Raw genomic sequence first — 17,830 nt, 5'->3', positions numbered from 1 at the left:
CCCCCCCCCCCCAAACCATGTGGGTCCGTCAAGTCCCGTCCCCCTTTCTCTTTCCCCTGCTGTGAGGATGGGGCTTCCTCATCCTCACTCAGCCTCCCCCACAAAAAGCCCCCAAGCTTATCCTTGCACATGAATAGATCCCAGGGGCATGGCCAGTTCATGGTTCTACAGAAAGCCAAACTCAGGGGTCCAGTTTGGATTCAACTAGTTCAGTCTTCTGCCCCAGGAAGGCCATTTCTGCTCAGTCTTAACTACCTACCTCCAGCTGTATTTCCAAAGTCCTCTTTCAACCCCGCCTCTGTGTTAAGAGCCAGTTTCCCTTCCTTCTCTTTTCAGTTAAACTCTGTACATTTTTTTTTTAAAGATTTTATTTATTTATTCATTAGAGACAGAGAGAGAGAGGCAGAGGGAGAAGCAGGCTCCCAAGGAGCAGGGAGCCCGATGTGGGACTCGATCCCAGGACCCTGGGATCATGACCTGAGCCGAAGGCAGACGCTTAACCATCTGAGCCACCCAGGCGCCCAAACTCTGTATTTTAAGTTTTTCTTTTAATTCCAGTGAGCTAACATACAGTGTTATATTCGTTTCCGGTGTACAATATGGTGATTCTATAATTCCATACATCACCCAGTGCTCATCATGGCAAGTGCAGTCCGTCATCCCCAATTTGTAAATGTTTTCAGTTTTGAGATAATTATAGATACACATGCAGTTTTGGGAAATAATACAGAAAGACCCCATGCACCCATTACCCAGTTACCCTTGTGGTAACATCTTAACAAAACTCTGGTCCAAGGTCACAGCCAGGGCACCCACACTGACTGACACAGTCAAGATAGAGCACCACAGAGCTCCCTCATGGTGCCCTTTTATAGCTGTAACCACTTCCCTCCCGCCCCCACGCCTTCCTTAGCTCCTGACAGTACTGATCTGTGCTTCTGTCTTTACAATTTTGTCATTGCTAGAATTTTATATAAATGGGGTCATGCAGTCTGTAATCTTTGGAGACTGGCTTTTTTCACTCAATACCCCTGACATTCATCCAAGTTGTGTGTAGTACTCCAAGCACAGAAAGGTGTGGAATCTCCTGAGGACGGTCAGTAAGTAGGATAGAGCAGGAAGGGGATCCTGGGCTTATGCACTGAGAGCTTTTTCCTACCCAGCGATCCCAGAAATGCTGTAGTAGAGTTCATCTTCACAAAGGTGCAAAACAAGATGGGAAAGCTGTGTGACCATATTGAAAGGCACCCCCGGTCCCCCCACAGCTGCCACTGGCTTCTCCTGAACATGTTCACCTCTGATGCACCCATATGCACGTATACATACTTACACACATTTCTGGTTGAATGGTGGCGGGCCAATCAAACTAACAAAAGCCCACAAATGAGCACAGAATTTTGTAATAATGAGCGTGACCAAAATGGAAATAATAGGGCACATGAGGAATGAGGGAAGGAAAGAGTTCCATGGCCCAGAGATTCCTAGCCTTCTTAGGCTGCTCCCCCTAAAGTAAGAATGGCCAATATGTGACGCATGTGTTGACCCTTCCCCATCCTACACACATGGCAGACATCACTAATCAAACACCACATTCTTTTCTCTCGGAAAACAAGCTTGACTTCAGTCTTCTCACAGGGCTCTAGGCAGTCAATACCAATCTATTGGCTTTGGCTCATGGGTTGAGGATTGTTTGCTGTCCGCAGCTTAAGCGCGTTCTTTGGGTCAAGATGCTGGAAACCTGGTACAGTCACCATCTTTGTCAAGCTCCCTCTTGTGCTGGGCTGTTTATCACAAAGCTTCTTAGGCAGACTTGGTCATTCAAGTAAACAGTAAGCACTAAATGTATACAGGGCAATGGATTAGAGCACAACTCCATATACTCTTTTTATTCCAGTTTACTTTATAACCACTTCCTTTTAAAAAAAAGATTGATTTATTTGAGAGAGGGGGAGAGTGTGAGCAGGGGGAGGGGCAGAGGGCGAATCTCAAGCAGACTCCCTGCTAAGCCTGAGCCCAATGTGGGGCCGGATCCCACAACCCTGAGATCATGACCTGAGCTGAAACCAAGAATTGGATGCTTAACTGACTGAGCGACCCAGGCTCCCCTATAACCACTTCCTTTTCTTTGGAAAGAGTATTAAATAAACATGATAACAAATTCAAACAATACAAGAAGGTGTATGTGAAAAATGGGTCCCCATTCCCACCCCTGTTTCCCAGTTCCCCTCAACCACTCTTGCCAATTTCTTGTTTTCCTCTCTAGAGGTAGTCTGTGTACCAGCATGTGTGTGTGTCCACCCCGATTTTACACAGATGTTAGTAGACTTTGCATCCTCTTGTCCCTTGTTTGTATCACTCATGTCTTGAACAGCATTTCCCATCAGCCCATACAGAGTTGCCTCTTTCTTTTTAACCACTGCAGAGTACTGCACTGACAAATGTGCCATCATCTATCTAACTAGTTTTTTGTTTGGGTTTTTATGTTTGTGCCTCTTAACAGACATTTAGATTATTTTCGGCCTTTTGCAGTCGTGCATGGTTTCCTGTTGTGTGTGGCCTTATTGTGACTTTGCTAGTGTATCTACAATTGCTGGGTTAAAGAGCATGCATGCTTAGAATTGGGATGGTTTTGCCAAACTGTCCTTCAAAAAGGACACTCCCATCAGCAGGACAAGAGGATCCTGTGTTTCAGTTAGGATGGAACAGGCCATGCTGCAGTTACAGACCCCCAAATCTCAGTAGCTTCGCCCAACAAAGGCTTATTTTGCCCTTGCACCACCTCTGATGCATGTGGGGGGGCTCTCCTGTCAGCAGCTCGGGATCTGGACTGAGCCAGTCGGAACCTGTGGTCTCCAGTGCGGCCACAACGAGAGAAGAGGGGGCCTGAGGAACGTGTGGGATCATCTGGAGGACCAGGCCTCAGAGCGGCTCACGTCACTTCCACCCACATCTCCCTGACCCGCACCCGGTCATATGCCTCCACAGGCTGGGGAAGGCGGAGGGCGTGCGGGCACTTGATGAGCACCGAGTGCTTGCCAGCCTGCCAGTCGTTTCTCCCTAACGTTACCTGCACAGTAGATCACAGAAGATGTTGTCTTTCAATCTGATGGGCATCATGTTATCATTTCGATTTACCCTCATACACTTTCCTTAGGCAACTGGCCTCAACCTTCTTCTGCTACATTCACACTCAAGACACACTCCAGGGGCACCTGGGTGGCTCAGTTGTTAAGCGTCTGCCTTCGGCTCAGGTCATGATCCCAGGGTCCTGGGATCGAGCCCTGCATTGGGCTCCCTGCTCAGCGGGAAGCCTGCTTCTCCCTCTCCCACTCCCCCTACTTGTGTTCCCTCTCTCACTGTCTCTCTCTGTCAAATAAAAAAATCTTTAAAAAAAAAAAAAAGACACACTCCAGGGGCTTGCCCAGATTTTCCCAGAGCCCAAAAAACATTTTGTGGGGAAGCCCTGAGACTTTTTTTTTTTTTTTAAGTTTTGGCTCTTATTCATAAAAATATATAAAGGCATGTGAGTAATAATATAAAATTAGCCGTGTAAAGATCTTTGCCAGCTGTGGTATGGAATGGATTGGCAGAGGTTCTGTGCAATTTCCTAAGCTCTCCGTAACTCCACCTCCACTCTCATTCAGGAAAACACATGCCACATGGGGGAGGGGGGCTATGAGAACCTTGCATCAGTTGCAGTTGTTTTCAAAACACAGTTTTGGAGGGAGGGGTCTCAATGTTTGATGCCTTCACTGTTCTTAGTAACCTTCGCCATGAATTATAATCTGCAGTGTTTTGTTCAGTAAAGGGCCTCATGGGCTAAATGAAAGGCTTGGAGGATGGGCGTACAAGGCACATGTGCTTGAATGGAGGGTTTATGTAAGAGTTGGGGCTGGCATTGCAGGGTGAGGTCAGACTGTAGAATGCCGGACTAAGAGGTGGCGAGGAATTTCATTCGGTAGCCAGTAAGGATCCTGTAAAGTTGGGAGGGCAAATCAGTTTTATCTCACAGGACAAGGCTAATGGATTGGTGCTGCAATGAGGTTTATGAGGCTACATCCCAGTCTCAGCTGAAGAGAGGACATTGACTGATTAGTGATGTCTGCTCCGGGCACAGGACTGCTGAGTGGTGGTGGTGTGCGCCATGTATTTGTCAGCCCTGTAATGAAGCTTCTTAAGTGGGCTAAGCTATGAGAGTCAGAGTGATAAAGGGGGGCAGGGCCATCACTAACCTGGGAGACAGGAGACCCACGTAGTAGTTGGAGTTTTGTCTCCATCCACTGGTATGCCTTGGTCTCTCGGAGCCTGAATTTCTATAGATAAAAAATGAGGAAGGGTCGGTAAGAAAATTTCCAAGTGCTGACATTCTGCAGTGTTAGGACAAGAGCCATGTTTTTTCAGGGCCCACGGGGTGGTATACAGTCCACATTTCTTTTGGACGTCCTGGACACCAGCTTCCACTTCGGGCCCTGACTGGGCAAAGCCCAGAGTTGGGGTCAGCTCCGACCCGGCCGAGGGCCCCAGGTTCAGTGTGAGAGGTGCTGCAAGTGCCTTCGCTGACAGGAAGGCCTGGGACTGTTCTCTGGGGCCCTGTATTTCATGCACCTGTTGGCTCTGGGATTTACACAGGATGTTTTGCTCATAGGACTGAGCCGGCCCTGATAAAGTGACTCTCAAATGGGGGTAGAGAGTGTGTTCCCCCGCATCCCCACAGAGCAAAACAGGGCTGAGGGGCAGCCTGGGTCTGTCCCAGGCGGAGCTGCTGCCCTGAGAGTCTGTGGCAGCCCCGTCCCCACCAGACTGGCCCTCAGCCCTGTGGTCCACCTCGTGGCGGTGGCCCACAGCTTCTCACAAGCTCTTGGATGTCCATTGCCGCTCAGGTGAGACACACCTTTACCTTTGGCTGCTTCCCCAATGTCTCTGTCTTGGCTGAGGCTGGGCACATGCCCATAAGGAGGTCCTAGAGGGGTTTGTTCTTGGGAGAGGAAGCTGGAGTGCTGGAATGTGAGCAAGCTTGAGGAATAAGGACGGCCCCGAGCTGCGCAGGGGACCATCAGCCAGATACTCATTCACTTCCTCACTCTTCTTCCTTCACTCACTGGTTTGTCCAACAGCCCCTAGGCATTTACTCTTCTATCAGACACTGAGCTTCCCACAGAGCCCCCCATCTGGACTCTTGCCCTCTCTCAGCTCCTCTTCTCGTCGTGGCTCTTCCTCCGATGGAACAGCGGTGGGAGCAGGGCCTACTCCCGCTGAGGCCCAGCCCCCACTGTGCTCTGGGCCCCAGCAAGTGAGGGGAGTGGAGTTTTGCTGCCTGATGCAATGTCTGGCAGGGCCTGTCCCTTATCAGAGCTCCATTCCCAGCAGACTCTGGGACCCCACCTTCCCTTAGGGGAGGCAGGGGCAGGCTGGGAGGCATCCAAGTAGAAAACTGTTTTCTAGTGAGGGCCCCCTCGCGGGGCGGGAGGGAGGCCTGGCTAGAAAGGCCCCCCGAGAGGAGAGGAAGGTAGAGAGGCCGGTGCCTAGAGTTGGGGCCTTAGCCCAGCCCACTTTCTTTTCAGTATTCCCTCACTCAGATTTGTCTGGGATACCCTTGGTGGTTTCCCGCCCTCCCATCATTAGCACATCGCTGTAGAGGCTTGAACTGAAAGCCCCAGGGCTTCGTTTCTTCATCCTCAAAATGACATCCCAGATTGTTAGTGATAATTCAAGAGACTGATGTATGTAGGGGCGCCCAGGTGGTTCAGTCGTTAAGCGTCTGCCTTCAGCTCGGGTCGTGGTCCTGGGGTCCTGGGATCGAGCCCCACATCAGACTCCCCACTGCTTCTCCCTCTCCCTCTGCTGCTCCCCCTCCTTGTGCTTGCTCTCTGTCAATAAGTAAAATCTTTTAAAAGAGAGAGAGAGAGACTGATGTCTGTGAAGCCCCAAGTGTGAAGTTTTGCCCATAGGACGCACTCGTAGTATTTGCCTGTAGTACACCCTGGGGCGTATACTCAGAGCACACACACCCATAGGGCACAATCATAGCACACGCATGATTCGCTCGTCTAGGGAACAAGCGCTTTTTCTTCTTCATATATCCCATCAACTTAGAATCTGAGTGAGCACCTCCCGCTGGGCCGGATGCTTTGGTAAAGGATCCATTTATTCCACAAGTATTCTGGAGCACCTGCTCTGTGCCCGGGACACACAGAGTAGGGCTCAGGGATTCTGGGCACAGAGTACAGAGGTGGAACAGACGGACGAAGCTCTCCTCTCATGGAACCTACACAGCAGTGGCTGAATTAGGCAAGAAACCAGTACATTTCCATCCAGGAAGGAAATAAAGCAGGATGCTAAGAACGGAAGTGATGGGGGAGGGGAGATGGTCAGCGTGAGGCTGATGGTCAGGGCAGGGCTCCAGGGGAGGGCTCCAGAGCTGAGCACTGGGGATGACTGGGCCACGGGGAGCTGTCCCACCCCTGCTACATCCCGGCAGAGCTGGGCTGGCGTGCTTCTGGCCTTCTTCCCCATTGGCCCTAGTGCCCTGGAAATGGGACCTTGGCTGGCATCCCCCCTTTTCCTTTGGCTGTCACATCACTTGCTGGATGGCAGGGGAGAAAATGTATCGAGTACTCCCCTGGGAGGCAGCATCTGCCAAGAGAAGGAAACGATGTTTCATTCTTCCCGTGAGCTAAGCAAGGGTGCATCCTGGGTTTTGGGAGGGAGTAGCACAAAGGTTTGACTAGTGTTGACAGATGTCACAGACGCACTTCTTACAGAGGGCCTCTGCCGGGAGCTTTGCCAGGTGACCCCCATCCTTACCCCATCTTCTTCCCTGGTGACCCTGTGACCTCCTGGCCCCAGTGGCCCTCTCCCACCTCCTGGGTCTGAGGACCTCCCACATTTCCCTTGGGACCTCTAAACCTCCCTCACCTGCCTGCCCAGCATCTGCTGGGCTTCCAGAGCTGAAGCGAAGGGCAGCCTGCTGGGACAGGGAGAAGGCGCCACCAGCCTGCCTTGTGTTTCATGTCAGAGTTTTCACCATCGCTTCTTCCTTTTAGGGCAGTGCTGGGAAGGTTCTTAGGAACCCTGTATTGTTCAGGGGGGTGAGGGGACTGGGATGGCAACTCAAAAATACAAACAATGCTTGCACGGGAGGGGAGGAGAAGGTGCAGGAGCTCATCATCAAGGCAGCCGAACTTATAATCTTACTAAAGACTCAGAAGGGAGAGGACAGTGCGGGCAACTCCCCCCACCCACCCCTGCCTTTTCACCTCTCTTGTAGTTAATGAACACTTACCATGTCCTAGATATTATTCCTCACAGCGACCTTATGTGCAGGTTATTCATCCTACAGGTAAAGAAACTGAGGCCCAGAGAAGTTAAGTCACTCCTACAAGGTTACACAGCATGGTAGACATGCAGAAAGGACTAGAACCCAGGACTCCTGGTCCCAGCTCCTTTTGCTTCCCTCGCATCATCAGACACAGGCAACTCTCAGCCAAGAGACAAGAGGGCAGAAAGTCAGGATTTCACTCCCTTTTGCTCTGCAGACTCAGCTTTGAATCTCACCCTTCCAGAGAGACAGACGGCCTCACACTCCACAGGGTGTGAGGAGCATGGCTCTGCCCATCATTCTGCAAACTCACGCTGACAGCCTGCCAGGCACTGAGCCAGGCGCCAGCTTTGACAGGTTTGCTCACTCGTGGTTTGTTGGGCAGCTGGTATATGCTGGGTGCCGTTCTAGACGCTAGTCCCTACTTCAGGGGGCTCAGAGTCTGGGAAGGGAAGACAGACAGACCATAAGCTGGAAAGCCCAACCATATATGCTACAGTGGGGGTGACTGGGGAGCACTGAGAGGCTCGAATGACCTGGATCTTGGAGGGAGGATGAGGGCTGCTGCTGGGGGAAACTTGGACAAGTTATTTAACCCCTCAACCTCAGTTTCCTCATCTGTAAAATGGGATAGCTGCCACCTAATGGGACTTCTGTAAGGATCTGATGAGGAAATGCAAATCAAGTGCTTAGCATGGCACCTGGCACAGAGTAGTAAGCACTCAATAAATCTCAGCTACCGGATCATTCCAGTTGGCCCTTCCAACCCGAGTGTCAGCTCCATGAGGGCATGGATCCGCTGTGCTTGCTCACTGCTGTATCCCCAGTGCCTAGACCAGAGGCTGGCACAGAGTCGGTTCTCAGGAAGCCGCTGTTTCATGAGTATGTGGGGAAAGGCCCAGAAGAATTAGGAAGGGGCAGGAATATTCCAGTTGCCCTGGAGCTGGCCCTGCAGGCCTCCTCCCTCTGAGCCCATCCTCAATCACCCACACTCAGGAAGCCTCACCACCCCTCTGCCCTGCACAGCCGGGTCCCACCACTCAGCTGCCAGCTTACACACCTGCCTGCTCGTATTGCAGAGCCCCTGGCCCGCTGCTTTCCCCAGAGGACAGATGTTCTGGCTCTCCCTCTAGCCACTTCCATTTGTGTGATGAAGGTGCAACCCTGGGACCTGCCTTCCTGCCCTCCTACTCCCTCATGTGGACGTCAGCTGCTTCCCGTGGGAAAATCCATCTTTTCCAGAAAGAGAGATGATCCTGGGTGCACTGTACCAGGTCACAAGACTTTTCCACACTTGGAGCGATAGTATCCCATGAATGATGGTCCTTATGGAGAAGGGATAGACTTTTGGACGGCGGGGGAGGGGGTTGTGCTGGAATCTGGGGCCCATGACATGGACAGGTGTGTGTGTGATGGTGCGGATGAATGCAAGAAATGGGCTCCTCAGGCAATGCTGTATTTGCTCAGCTTTTAAAAATGTATACATCTTCCGTTGAGGGTCATCTATTCCTTTATCCATTCTGTCGTTTGGCAGCCATGCTCACGTGTGTCCTATGTGCCTGGCCCGTGCTAAAGAATAATGAGGGGCCTGGACAAACTCCCTTACTCCACAAAGGGATGATCAGCATTGAACAAATCATTGTAAGTGGGCTCACCTTAGGACAGTCTCAGATGCTAATAGGAGTCTTTCACGGTGGTGGGGCCAGGGGAACCCTAACCTAGCCAGGAGGAGGCTGCTCCAGGAGGCTGAGATGTGAAGGCTGAGGCCATGTGAAGGATTTTGGAAGGACCCAAGTGAAGGATCTAATATATGTATTTAGGTTATTCACATCAACACTTACAGATCCATCTCCATCATTTTTGTTTAGGTATTTGTAGTCTTTTGCTATTGCAAACATTTATAGTGCAAGGAACATTCTTTTCCGTGTACTTGCCCTTGAGTTACATGTGAGGTCAAAGGATAAGTTGATGGAAGTGGGATGAATGAATCTAAGGGCTGATTAGCATTTTAAATGACCTGATTTCACCTCATCCATTGGGAGAGTGGGTCTGGGATCTGGCTGCTGAGCAGGGCCACAACCCTCAAAAGTTGGGTGGGAAAACTCTTCATTCCTCACCTCCAGACAAGGGTGTCCTGATGACCGGTCTCTTCACAGGACGAGCGTGTCCCCCACCTGAAGACGACGAGCCAGGTCCTGAGTGATGCTCCTGAGCTGAGGGCCCATGGCCCCACCCTTCCCCATGGAGAAAGGACTCGCTTTACCCCAGGACTGCCGGGACTTTCTGCACAGCCTGAGGATGAGGAGCAAATATGCCCTTTTCCTGGCTTTTGTGGTGGTGGTTTTTGTCTTCATTGAAAAGGAAAATAAAATCATATCAAGGTGAGGGATGCAAGCGCAAAAGTCTTCCTTATCAGGGAGGGGTGGGTGGGGCAGAGAGGTAGCTATAGGGCTCTTTGTGGACCTACAAAGGCAGTCCTTCAACCAGTAATCATGAGGCCCCTCCTGTGCCCGGGGAAGTGGTCCAGCCCACGCCCCCAGGAATGCACAGGGGTGACACTTGGGCTCTGGACTCAGGTAGCCTGGGCTGGAATCTTGATTCCGGTCCTTTGTAGCTGTGACAGCTTGGACAAATTCACTTTTCTGTGTCCCAAGTTCCTCTTCTGTAAAATACGGCTAACAATGGGGCTTTCCTTATAGATTACATTAGGAAATGTAAAACATTTAGCTCAGTGCCTGGCATGCAGTTGCTATCAAGTACTTGCTGACCATGGCTATTATTATTAATTTATTTCTTGGCTAGGATGATGCCTCACATTAACAGCACATCTGCTATACCAGCCTGAAGCCATGGGTGAGGGTGAGCCCATGGAAAGGCAGGGTCCTGGTACACGTACCCTGGTGGGCAGGGCTTCCATGTGCAGCTGTTCAGGTTGTATACTGCTAAATTCCAGGGGTGTGCACTCACCTCAGCTACACTGGGAATGCTGCCCCCTGAAATTGGCAGTGTACCATTGTGTGCAGTGGCTCTTCTGCTGAGCCTGCTAGACACAGAAAGTTTTTAGACATGCTCTCCCAGCGCAACACCCTACAAGGAAGCAGCCACCATGGATAGATTAGGAATTGGGCTGTGTGGCAGGCACTGTGTCACTGCCCCACCTGGGTTCCTCAGCATGGACTGTTCCAGTTCGTGCCCACAGGGTTCTACTACAAGGCCCTGCAGGTCTCCACCAGAGAGCTTTCTCTCGACGTGCACACCGGCAAGCTAGGAATCCAGGGAGTAAATGCCTCTGGGAGCAGCCCTCAGCCAGGGCCAGCTAGAGCTTTCCTGTCCCCTGGGCGAGAGAATCCTCCAGCGTGTTCTACACTGTCTCCCAGGATGCCCCAGGGGGGTTGGTTTGCCCATAGGGACACCCTGCTCACCCTTTATAGACCTCTTTTTCTCCCCACCTCGTTTCCTACCTCTCTGCCAGTTCTTCCTGTGATCATGTCCCAAATAAACTACTTAACACTCAGATCCTTGCCTCGAAGTCAGCTTCTGGGGAAAGCCAGCTAAGACAGGCTCTGGGTGATCGGCCCGGGGAGGCTGCTTAGGGGTGCACAAGGGATGGAGTCCCCAGTCACTCACCGATTCCGATTTCCCTTTGTCCTCCTAGGGTGTCAGACAAGCTGAAGCAGATCCCGCAGCCCCTGGTAGATGCCAACGGCACCGACCCAGCCCTGTTCTTGGCCGACAATGCGTCCCTCTTGTCCCTGAGTGAGCTCGATTCGGCCTTCACCCAGCTGCAGGGCCGCCTGCGAAACCTCAGTCTGCAGCTGGGTGTCGAGGCAGCAGGGGAGGCCGGGGCGGAGGCCGAGGCCGGGGTCGGGGAAGAGGCGCCACCGTCACCCCCCGGGGCCCCGCCGCCGCGGCGCCACGTGCTCCTCATGGCCACCACCCGCACCGGCTCCTCGTTCGTGGGCGAGTTCTTCAACCAGCAGGGCAACATCTTCTACCTCTTCGAGCCGCTGTGGCACATCGAGCGCACGGTGTCCTTCGAGTCGGGAGGCGCCAGCGCCGCCGGCTCGGCCCTGGTCTACCGCGACGTGCTCAAGCAGCTGTTCCTGTGCGACCTGTACGTGCTGGAGCACTTCATCAGCCCCCTGCCCGAGGACCACCTGACCCAGTTCATGTTCCGCCGCGGCTCCAGCCGCTCGCTGTGCGAGGAGCCCGTGTGCACGCCCTTGGTCAAGAAGGGCTTCGAGAAGTATCACTGCAAGAACCGCCGCTGCGGGCCGCTCAACGTGACGCTGGCCGCCGAGGCCTGCCGCCGCAAGGAGCACATGGCCCTCAAGGCCGTGCGCATCCGGCAGCTGGAGTTCCTGCAGCCGCTGGCCGAGGACCCCCGGCTGGACCTGCGCGTCATCCAGCTGGTGCGGGACCCGCGGGCCGTGCTGGCCTCCCGCATGGTGGCCTTCGCCGGCAAGTACGAGGGCTGGAAGAAGTGGCTGGCCGAGGGGCAGGCGCGGCTGGGGGAGGAGGAGGTGCAGCGGCTGCGGGGCAACTGCGAGAGCATCCGGCTGTCGGCCGAGCTGGGCCTGCGGCAGCCCGCCTGGCTGCGCGGCCGCTACCTGCTGGTGCGCTACGAGGACGTGGCGCGCTGGCCGCTGCGCAAGGCGCGCGAGATGTACCGCTTCGCCGGCATCCCCCTGACGGCGCAGGTGGAGGACTGGATCCAGAGGAACACGCAGGCGGCCCAGGACGGCAGCGGCATCTACTCCACGCAGAAGAACTCCTCGGAGCAGTTCGAGAAGTGGCGCTTCAGCATGCCCTTCAAGCTGGCGCAGGTGGTGCAGGCCGCCTGCGGCCCCGCCATGCAGCTCTTCGGCTACCGGCTGGCCCGGGACGCCGCCGCCCTCACCAACCGCTCCGTCAGCCTGCTGGAGGAGCGCGGAACCTTCTGGGTCACGTAGGCGGCCCCGGGCCCGCGCGCACCCCGCCTTGTGAGAGGCCCACCCTTGCCATCCCGCCGGGCCGCGCGATGCTGGCTCCCGCGGAGGGCGGGCGGCCTGGGCTAGTAGCCCTAGGGGCCCCGGCCAGCTAGCTCCCCGCCGCCGCAGCCTGGGGCCTGGGGTCTGTCACCCAGAGCCGGACAGCGCCTGTCCCGTGAGGGCCACCAGGCCCGGACCTAAGGGGCTGCGGTCTCCTGAGCAGGCCCACGCAGGCCCAGAACTATCAACAAGCCTCTCTCTCTCTCTCTCTCTCTCTCGCTCTCTCACACGAAACACCCATAAATGCCTGCAGACCCTGTGGGCCAGGGTCCCAGTGTTGAACCAGAAGGGGCTGTGGGCCCGGACCAGTCACAGCCGACCACCTGCTGTACTCAGCGGTCATCTTTCGGTTTCTGGATTTCTACGCAATCCAGTGTGGAATCCGCATGGATCCCTGGGGAGGGACTGGAATAGCCCAGAATGTCAGAGGATGGCATTGGGGGCTTTTCAACCAAGAATGATTCAGTATTTTCCTAAGTGGAGGAGCCGTGCTGGTTACTGATGAAATCAGCCCTGCACAGAACCACAGAACACCCGTACGTGTGTGAAGACAAGGCCTCTGTGTACACCACACACAGACCCAAACAATGTAGAAACCCAAATCCACACACGCATACACAGGCCAGCTTCCCTGTTGCTTTATGCCCACGGGATTTAACTATCGCACACCTCAAGAGGAGACTTTCATTACATTTTTAGAATTATTTGAGGTTGGGGAAGGAAACACGGTCACGGACCATGACCCCGTTCCCGACCAGGTTTGGGACTGAACGGTAGACACAGAAGGGCCGAGTCTGCGGCCCCTGTCCGCCTTGGTTTCTCCTGGCTACCTCCTCTGGCCTATTCGCATCCTCCCTGCTGGCAGGCAGGATGTTTTGAAATGGTGTGGCCAACCCTCACATGGCTACAGCCCAAACGCCCCGTCCCAGCTGGGCTGGCTCCCTGAGACATGTCCCTGTGTGAAGGCTGCCTCGGGCCTGACTGGAGGCAAAAGGCAGCTGACAAGTCCTGCCATTTTCAGCCAGGCCTCCTGTGGGGCAGGGCCCAGAAGAGAGTGCGAAGTGCTCTTGGGGGAGAAGTCACATCAAGATACCCCCCTCCCCTGAGAAGACAGGGGACAGAGGTTGGTCACCATGGTTACATGGTTAGTGTCTGGGAATTCCAACTTTTAGGGCTCTGGGAAGAATGTTGCTCCACTTGGGATAGGCTGGGTGTTTTGTTTGGGTTTTTAAGAAAAAAAAAGGTTATAGTTTGGTATCTTGTTTTGTGGCTATGTTTTTTATTTCCTTTCTGCAGGAGTGCAGCTCAGAAGCAATCTGGGCTTGAGGGGGCTGGGAGGACCAGCAGGGAGCACTCTGGCTCCTGCCGTTGGGAGAGGAGGAGGAGGAAGGATCAGAGCCTAGGCGGCCACATGGCAGTCTGCAGTGCCCCACGGGCTTTGCTGTGTGTCCAGAAGCAACATAAATTAGTAGCTCTCGCCCTCTCCCCAAGACGAGGCCAGATTTGAACATCTCTTCCAGGTCCGAATGCATTTCCTGGGGGGTCAGGGGCCTATGGCCAAGCAGCAAATGTCCCCAAACTGGGGAGCAGAACTCAGTCCCCCTCAGAACTTGAAGAGCTGCACGACGAGTTCACAGGGCTGTTTCTGATTTCCTGGACAACTTCTCTGTCAGATCTGTCCTGTTGTCAAACCCAGAGGGCTGAGTTTCGGTTTGAGTAATACGGACACAAGGGAAATAGAGGATCTGAGTCCAGCTGGTGCTGCCATGGGGAGTGTGTCCTGGCCAGAAGTTGCTGTTTGAGACGGTGAGGACCGTAGCCATCTTGTGGGGTCTGTTCTGATCACTGCATTGGAGCTGCTGGGTCTCCATCACCATGGACTACAAGCCATTCAAGGTGGTCTCCAGTCTTGGCTTTCCGGTCCCAGAATAAGTTGTGCAGGGAGCTGGATCGAATTTGGGGTCCAAAGGGACTCCAGCCCTGAAAACTTGACCCCGGGGCAGAGCGAAACCAGGATGTTTCTGGCGAGCACAGAAGTGCTGGCTTTCCCTCCCCAGCCCCCCTGCTCCCTGCACTGTGTCCCACCTGTGGTTGGTGGGGGGCTGGGGCAGGGACAAAGGCAGGCACCTCCCTCTGGGGCTCTTCTTGGGGCCCCCCTGGTGCGGATAGCAGACTTCTTCCTTCCCTCCTGTGCCTCTGGGGCCAAGGTCTCCACCCCTGAGCTCCGAGGACAGCGCCGAAAATGGACCTTTGGGATTTCTCAGGACGTTGACAATTTGTACACTGCAAGTTGACTTAATTTATTGATTTTGTGACAAAGAGACCTTAAATACCTTATTATTTGCAGGGACTCAAAGCTGTACCCAAATCAAGAAAGACGAAACAGTAATAGAAACCGTTGACTCGCGCCATACCCACAAGGACACTCGAAGATGATGATTCAGAATACAAGAGAAGAGTAAACCCCAAGGGCGGCAGGTTGCATGGGCCCCGGGGTGTCGTTTAAGGAGGTACCTTGGGTTTTTTCTTGTAGCTTGGAAGATGTGACATTGAAGGCCCTTTCTGCTGTATTCCCTTTGCCCTGGTGTCTGAAACAGGACACAACTCGAGAGCACTCAGCAGCGCTCTGGGAACCCTCAGGGTTTGGGGAAGGACAGGGTGGGGGCAACTACTGACTTTACACCCTGGGGGACCTGGCTGGGGGTATGCATGTGGGGGTTTCAGCAGGCAGCTGGGCCGAGGAAGGTGGTCCATCTGGGGCGAGTGCTGCCCTTCCATCGAGGCCAACCCCGGGCTTCTCTGCTCTTGCTGGCTCTAATGGGAGCCTCCCTGCCACCGCCACCCCCCCCCCCCCCGCCTGCAGAGCATCCACCTGCCTACAGGCAGAGGGAGCTGTTGAGGCCTTGCCTCTGGGGCTGCCAGCTTGACCCCATTCAGCAATGAGTGTTTACTCATTTTCTTTTTCTTGAAGACCTCTTTAGCCTGGCCTATATAAATAGTTCAGAACATTCCAGGCCTTAGTGAGACGGGGCAGTGTCTAACACCCACAGGCTGTCACTGTGGCCACCTTTTCTGGCTTCTCCTCTGGCCTTGTTTGTAAACCTTGGAGGGGCTAAGGGCACCGGGTTGGGGGCGGGGGTCTTTGGGAACAGTTGGTGGGGACCAGGGTCCCTGAGTCCCCACAGAGAGAAAAACATAAGCAGATTTGCAGCTCTGTGGCACTCCCCCTCTACCCCACCCCACCCTCCTGCCCCACCGCTGCAGGTTATCACCAAGTTCTTACTAAGGTTGAGGACATGAACAAAATCTAGCCTTTGGTCCCTTTATGTGATACATACACTTGAAAATAAATAACTAAATGAATAGGAAAAAAGTGTTTAATGAAGATTTACTCCCTGCCAGTACCCTCAGCCAGGGGCTGGTCTAACGGGGCAGCTGCTGACAGGACCCCTGAGAGCAGAGGGCCCACCCAACCCATTACAATGGCATCTTTCCCCACCACCTCTGTCCTCTCTGATGATGGAGCAAGGTCCAGCAGGAAGTCAGGGGATTCCCTGTTCCAATAGATGGGCACTTGGCCTGGAGAGGTAAGCATCAGATAGTTTGGACCTGATCCCAGAGGTCTCTTCCAGCGCTGGTGGTCCTTTCCCACATTAGGGCCTATTTTAATTGACTCTAGGGCCTGCCCCTTACTAGGCCTTGGATTATGAAGGATGGGAGCAGAAGAGCAGATGGCCGCGTCCCTGAGGCAGTCCCTTGCTCCCATCCCCGAGGCTGAAAGCAAAGGCAGGTCCTGAAGGGATTGATTCTGGGTCAGGAAGAGAAGGGGCAGGGCATGGGGAAATGCATCTGCAGAAGCCAAGTAGGTCTTGCCGATCTGCACAAAGTGGAAGGAGCATCCCAAGGGTCCCAGGTTGGTGGGTTTGCTAGTGGAGACTGCCAGGACATGGTCCAGCTGGAGGAGAGGCAGAAGGCTTCCTGATTGCAACCACAGTGCCTCTCAGCTGCCCACAGTTTCAGGAATAGTGGGAGCTGCCCTTTACCTCAGAAGGTTGAAGCAGAATTGGCAAATTCAGATGCCGTAAGAGCTTGGAGATCCTTTGGTCCCGTGTCCTCTGTCATTCCATGACTGTGCCTGGGGGACGAATGAGTTGTGTGTTTCCAAGGATACGGACGCGGTGCCATCCCCATGGGCCCAGCTCGTAATGTAGACCAGGTATTTTATTTGGGAAAATACCCTGCTTCCTCTGCCATTGGGCTTGAACTGGGCACCCCAGAAGTCTCCATCTCGTCTGTATGTTCTAGGCCAAGTTTGCCTGGCTCCCCTGCTCCCTCCTGGATGCCACAGACTCTGTCTTTTTGCCAAGATCTCGGCCCTATGTCATGTTTCATGGCCACGTGGTATGGGGCACTCCCTTCATGGTCATGTGTGTACATATGTGTCCACACGTGTGTATGTGTAGCACGCAACTCATTCTGCTCAGCCGCCTTGCCCCCAGCCCCCTTGCCATTAAACGTCCCAGATGTCCTTGCCATGGCTGCCATGTGCCGTCTCCTGGAAATGCAGGGGCCACCGCCGGTCACGGTCTGCTTTGTGGAACAGAATGTGAACCATCACTTGATGGCTTACTTGACTTATTTAATTAAAAATGAAAACACGCAGTGAGCAAAATCTGAAGTGTGTCTCTGCCTTTCTTTTTGCATTTGTTCTCGGCAGCAACCAAAAATTAACAAGAACAAAAACGAGCAGCAGTAGGAAAGGGGTGACTTCTGGCACGAAGCAGGGCAGGGGAGAGCTCCTGAGAAGTGAAAGCCACACGGAGGGGTGGCTGCGTGCAGGGGGTGTGATCGTTGTTTATGTTATACCAGGATGGCAGAGCTGGTGGGAACCGTGCTTGGAGCCGGCTGCAAGAATGCGGTCTGACACATCAATACGCAGGTGTTCTAGGGCAGGGACAGGAGCATTGGCTAGAGGTCAGGGGACCAGGGGACAGGTTCCAGCTTTGCCACTCTCTGGCCCTGTGACCTCGGACAGGTCACTTATCTTATCGGAGCCCGAGGTTCCTTGAGAATGAAACATGTAATCAGTGGTTCCAAAGTCAGCTGAAAAAGCAGGCAGTGCCTCTCACACGGACCACCTGTATATTTTCTGCTTCACGTGTTGAAACGGCACCTAAGATTTCCTTGGGCCTTCAACAAAATCTCAAAAACCGCATGAGGAGATTGCTAAAGGCCCTTTCGGCCAAGAAATTTAATGGAGTCCTTTCAAATTGTTATTATACGGCTCTAGCAGTCCTCCTAACTATAGTGCGAATCCGATTTTGGCCCTTTTGTCTCCAAACAGCCACCTGGAGGCAGTAGGCGTTTCCCCAGGGAGAAGGGAGAAGGTTCGTTTTGGAACAGGGGAAGACAGAGCTGGTAAAGCTCTGTGGCTTTGGGGGCCCAGGTGAGACGAGGCCAGTAGCAAGCTTGAAGAAGCAGA

General features: G+C 53.7%; 1 protein-coding gene across 9 annotated transcripts in view; it reads left to right on the top strand.

Annotated features, from left to right (window-relative positions):
- The window catches only part of CHST3 (carbohydrate sulfotransferase 3), a 34,184-nt gene extending 17,158 nt beyond the window's left edge, over positions 1 to 17,026 (top strand). For 5 of the 9 annotated variants that reach the window (XM_081824083.1, XM_031025763.2, XM_081824085.1 and 2 more), the window contains exons 2-3: positions 9,475 to 9,699; positions 10,974 to 17,026. In XM_081824083.1, coding sequence (XP_081680209.1) covers positions 9,542 to 9,699; positions 10,974 to 12,270 — 1,455 coding nt within the window. In that variant the 5' untranslated portion in view covers positions 9,475 to 9,541 and the 3' untranslated portion in view covers positions 12,271 to 17,026. Of the gene's footprint in view, positions 1 to 7,176; positions 8,593 to 8,718; positions 8,960 to 9,474; positions 9,700 to 10,973 lie in introns of those variants that run through there. The other 4 variants (XR_014146299.1, XR_014146298.1, XM_081824079.1 and 1 more) reach the window with 4 other exon arrangements.
- Positions 17,027 to 17,830: the final 804 nt, after the last annotated feature.

This window comes from Leptonychotes weddellii, chromosome 6 (assembly GCF_054177405.1).
Source record: "Leptonychotes weddellii isolate Sample4059 chromosome 6, ASM5417740v2, whole genome shotgun sequence".
In the NCBI taxonomy this organism is placed as follows: domain Eukaryota; kingdom Metazoa; phylum Chordata; class Mammalia; order Carnivora; family Phocidae; genus Leptonychotes; species Leptonychotes weddellii.
This window is presented reverse-complemented; position numbering and strand designations above follow the sequence as displayed.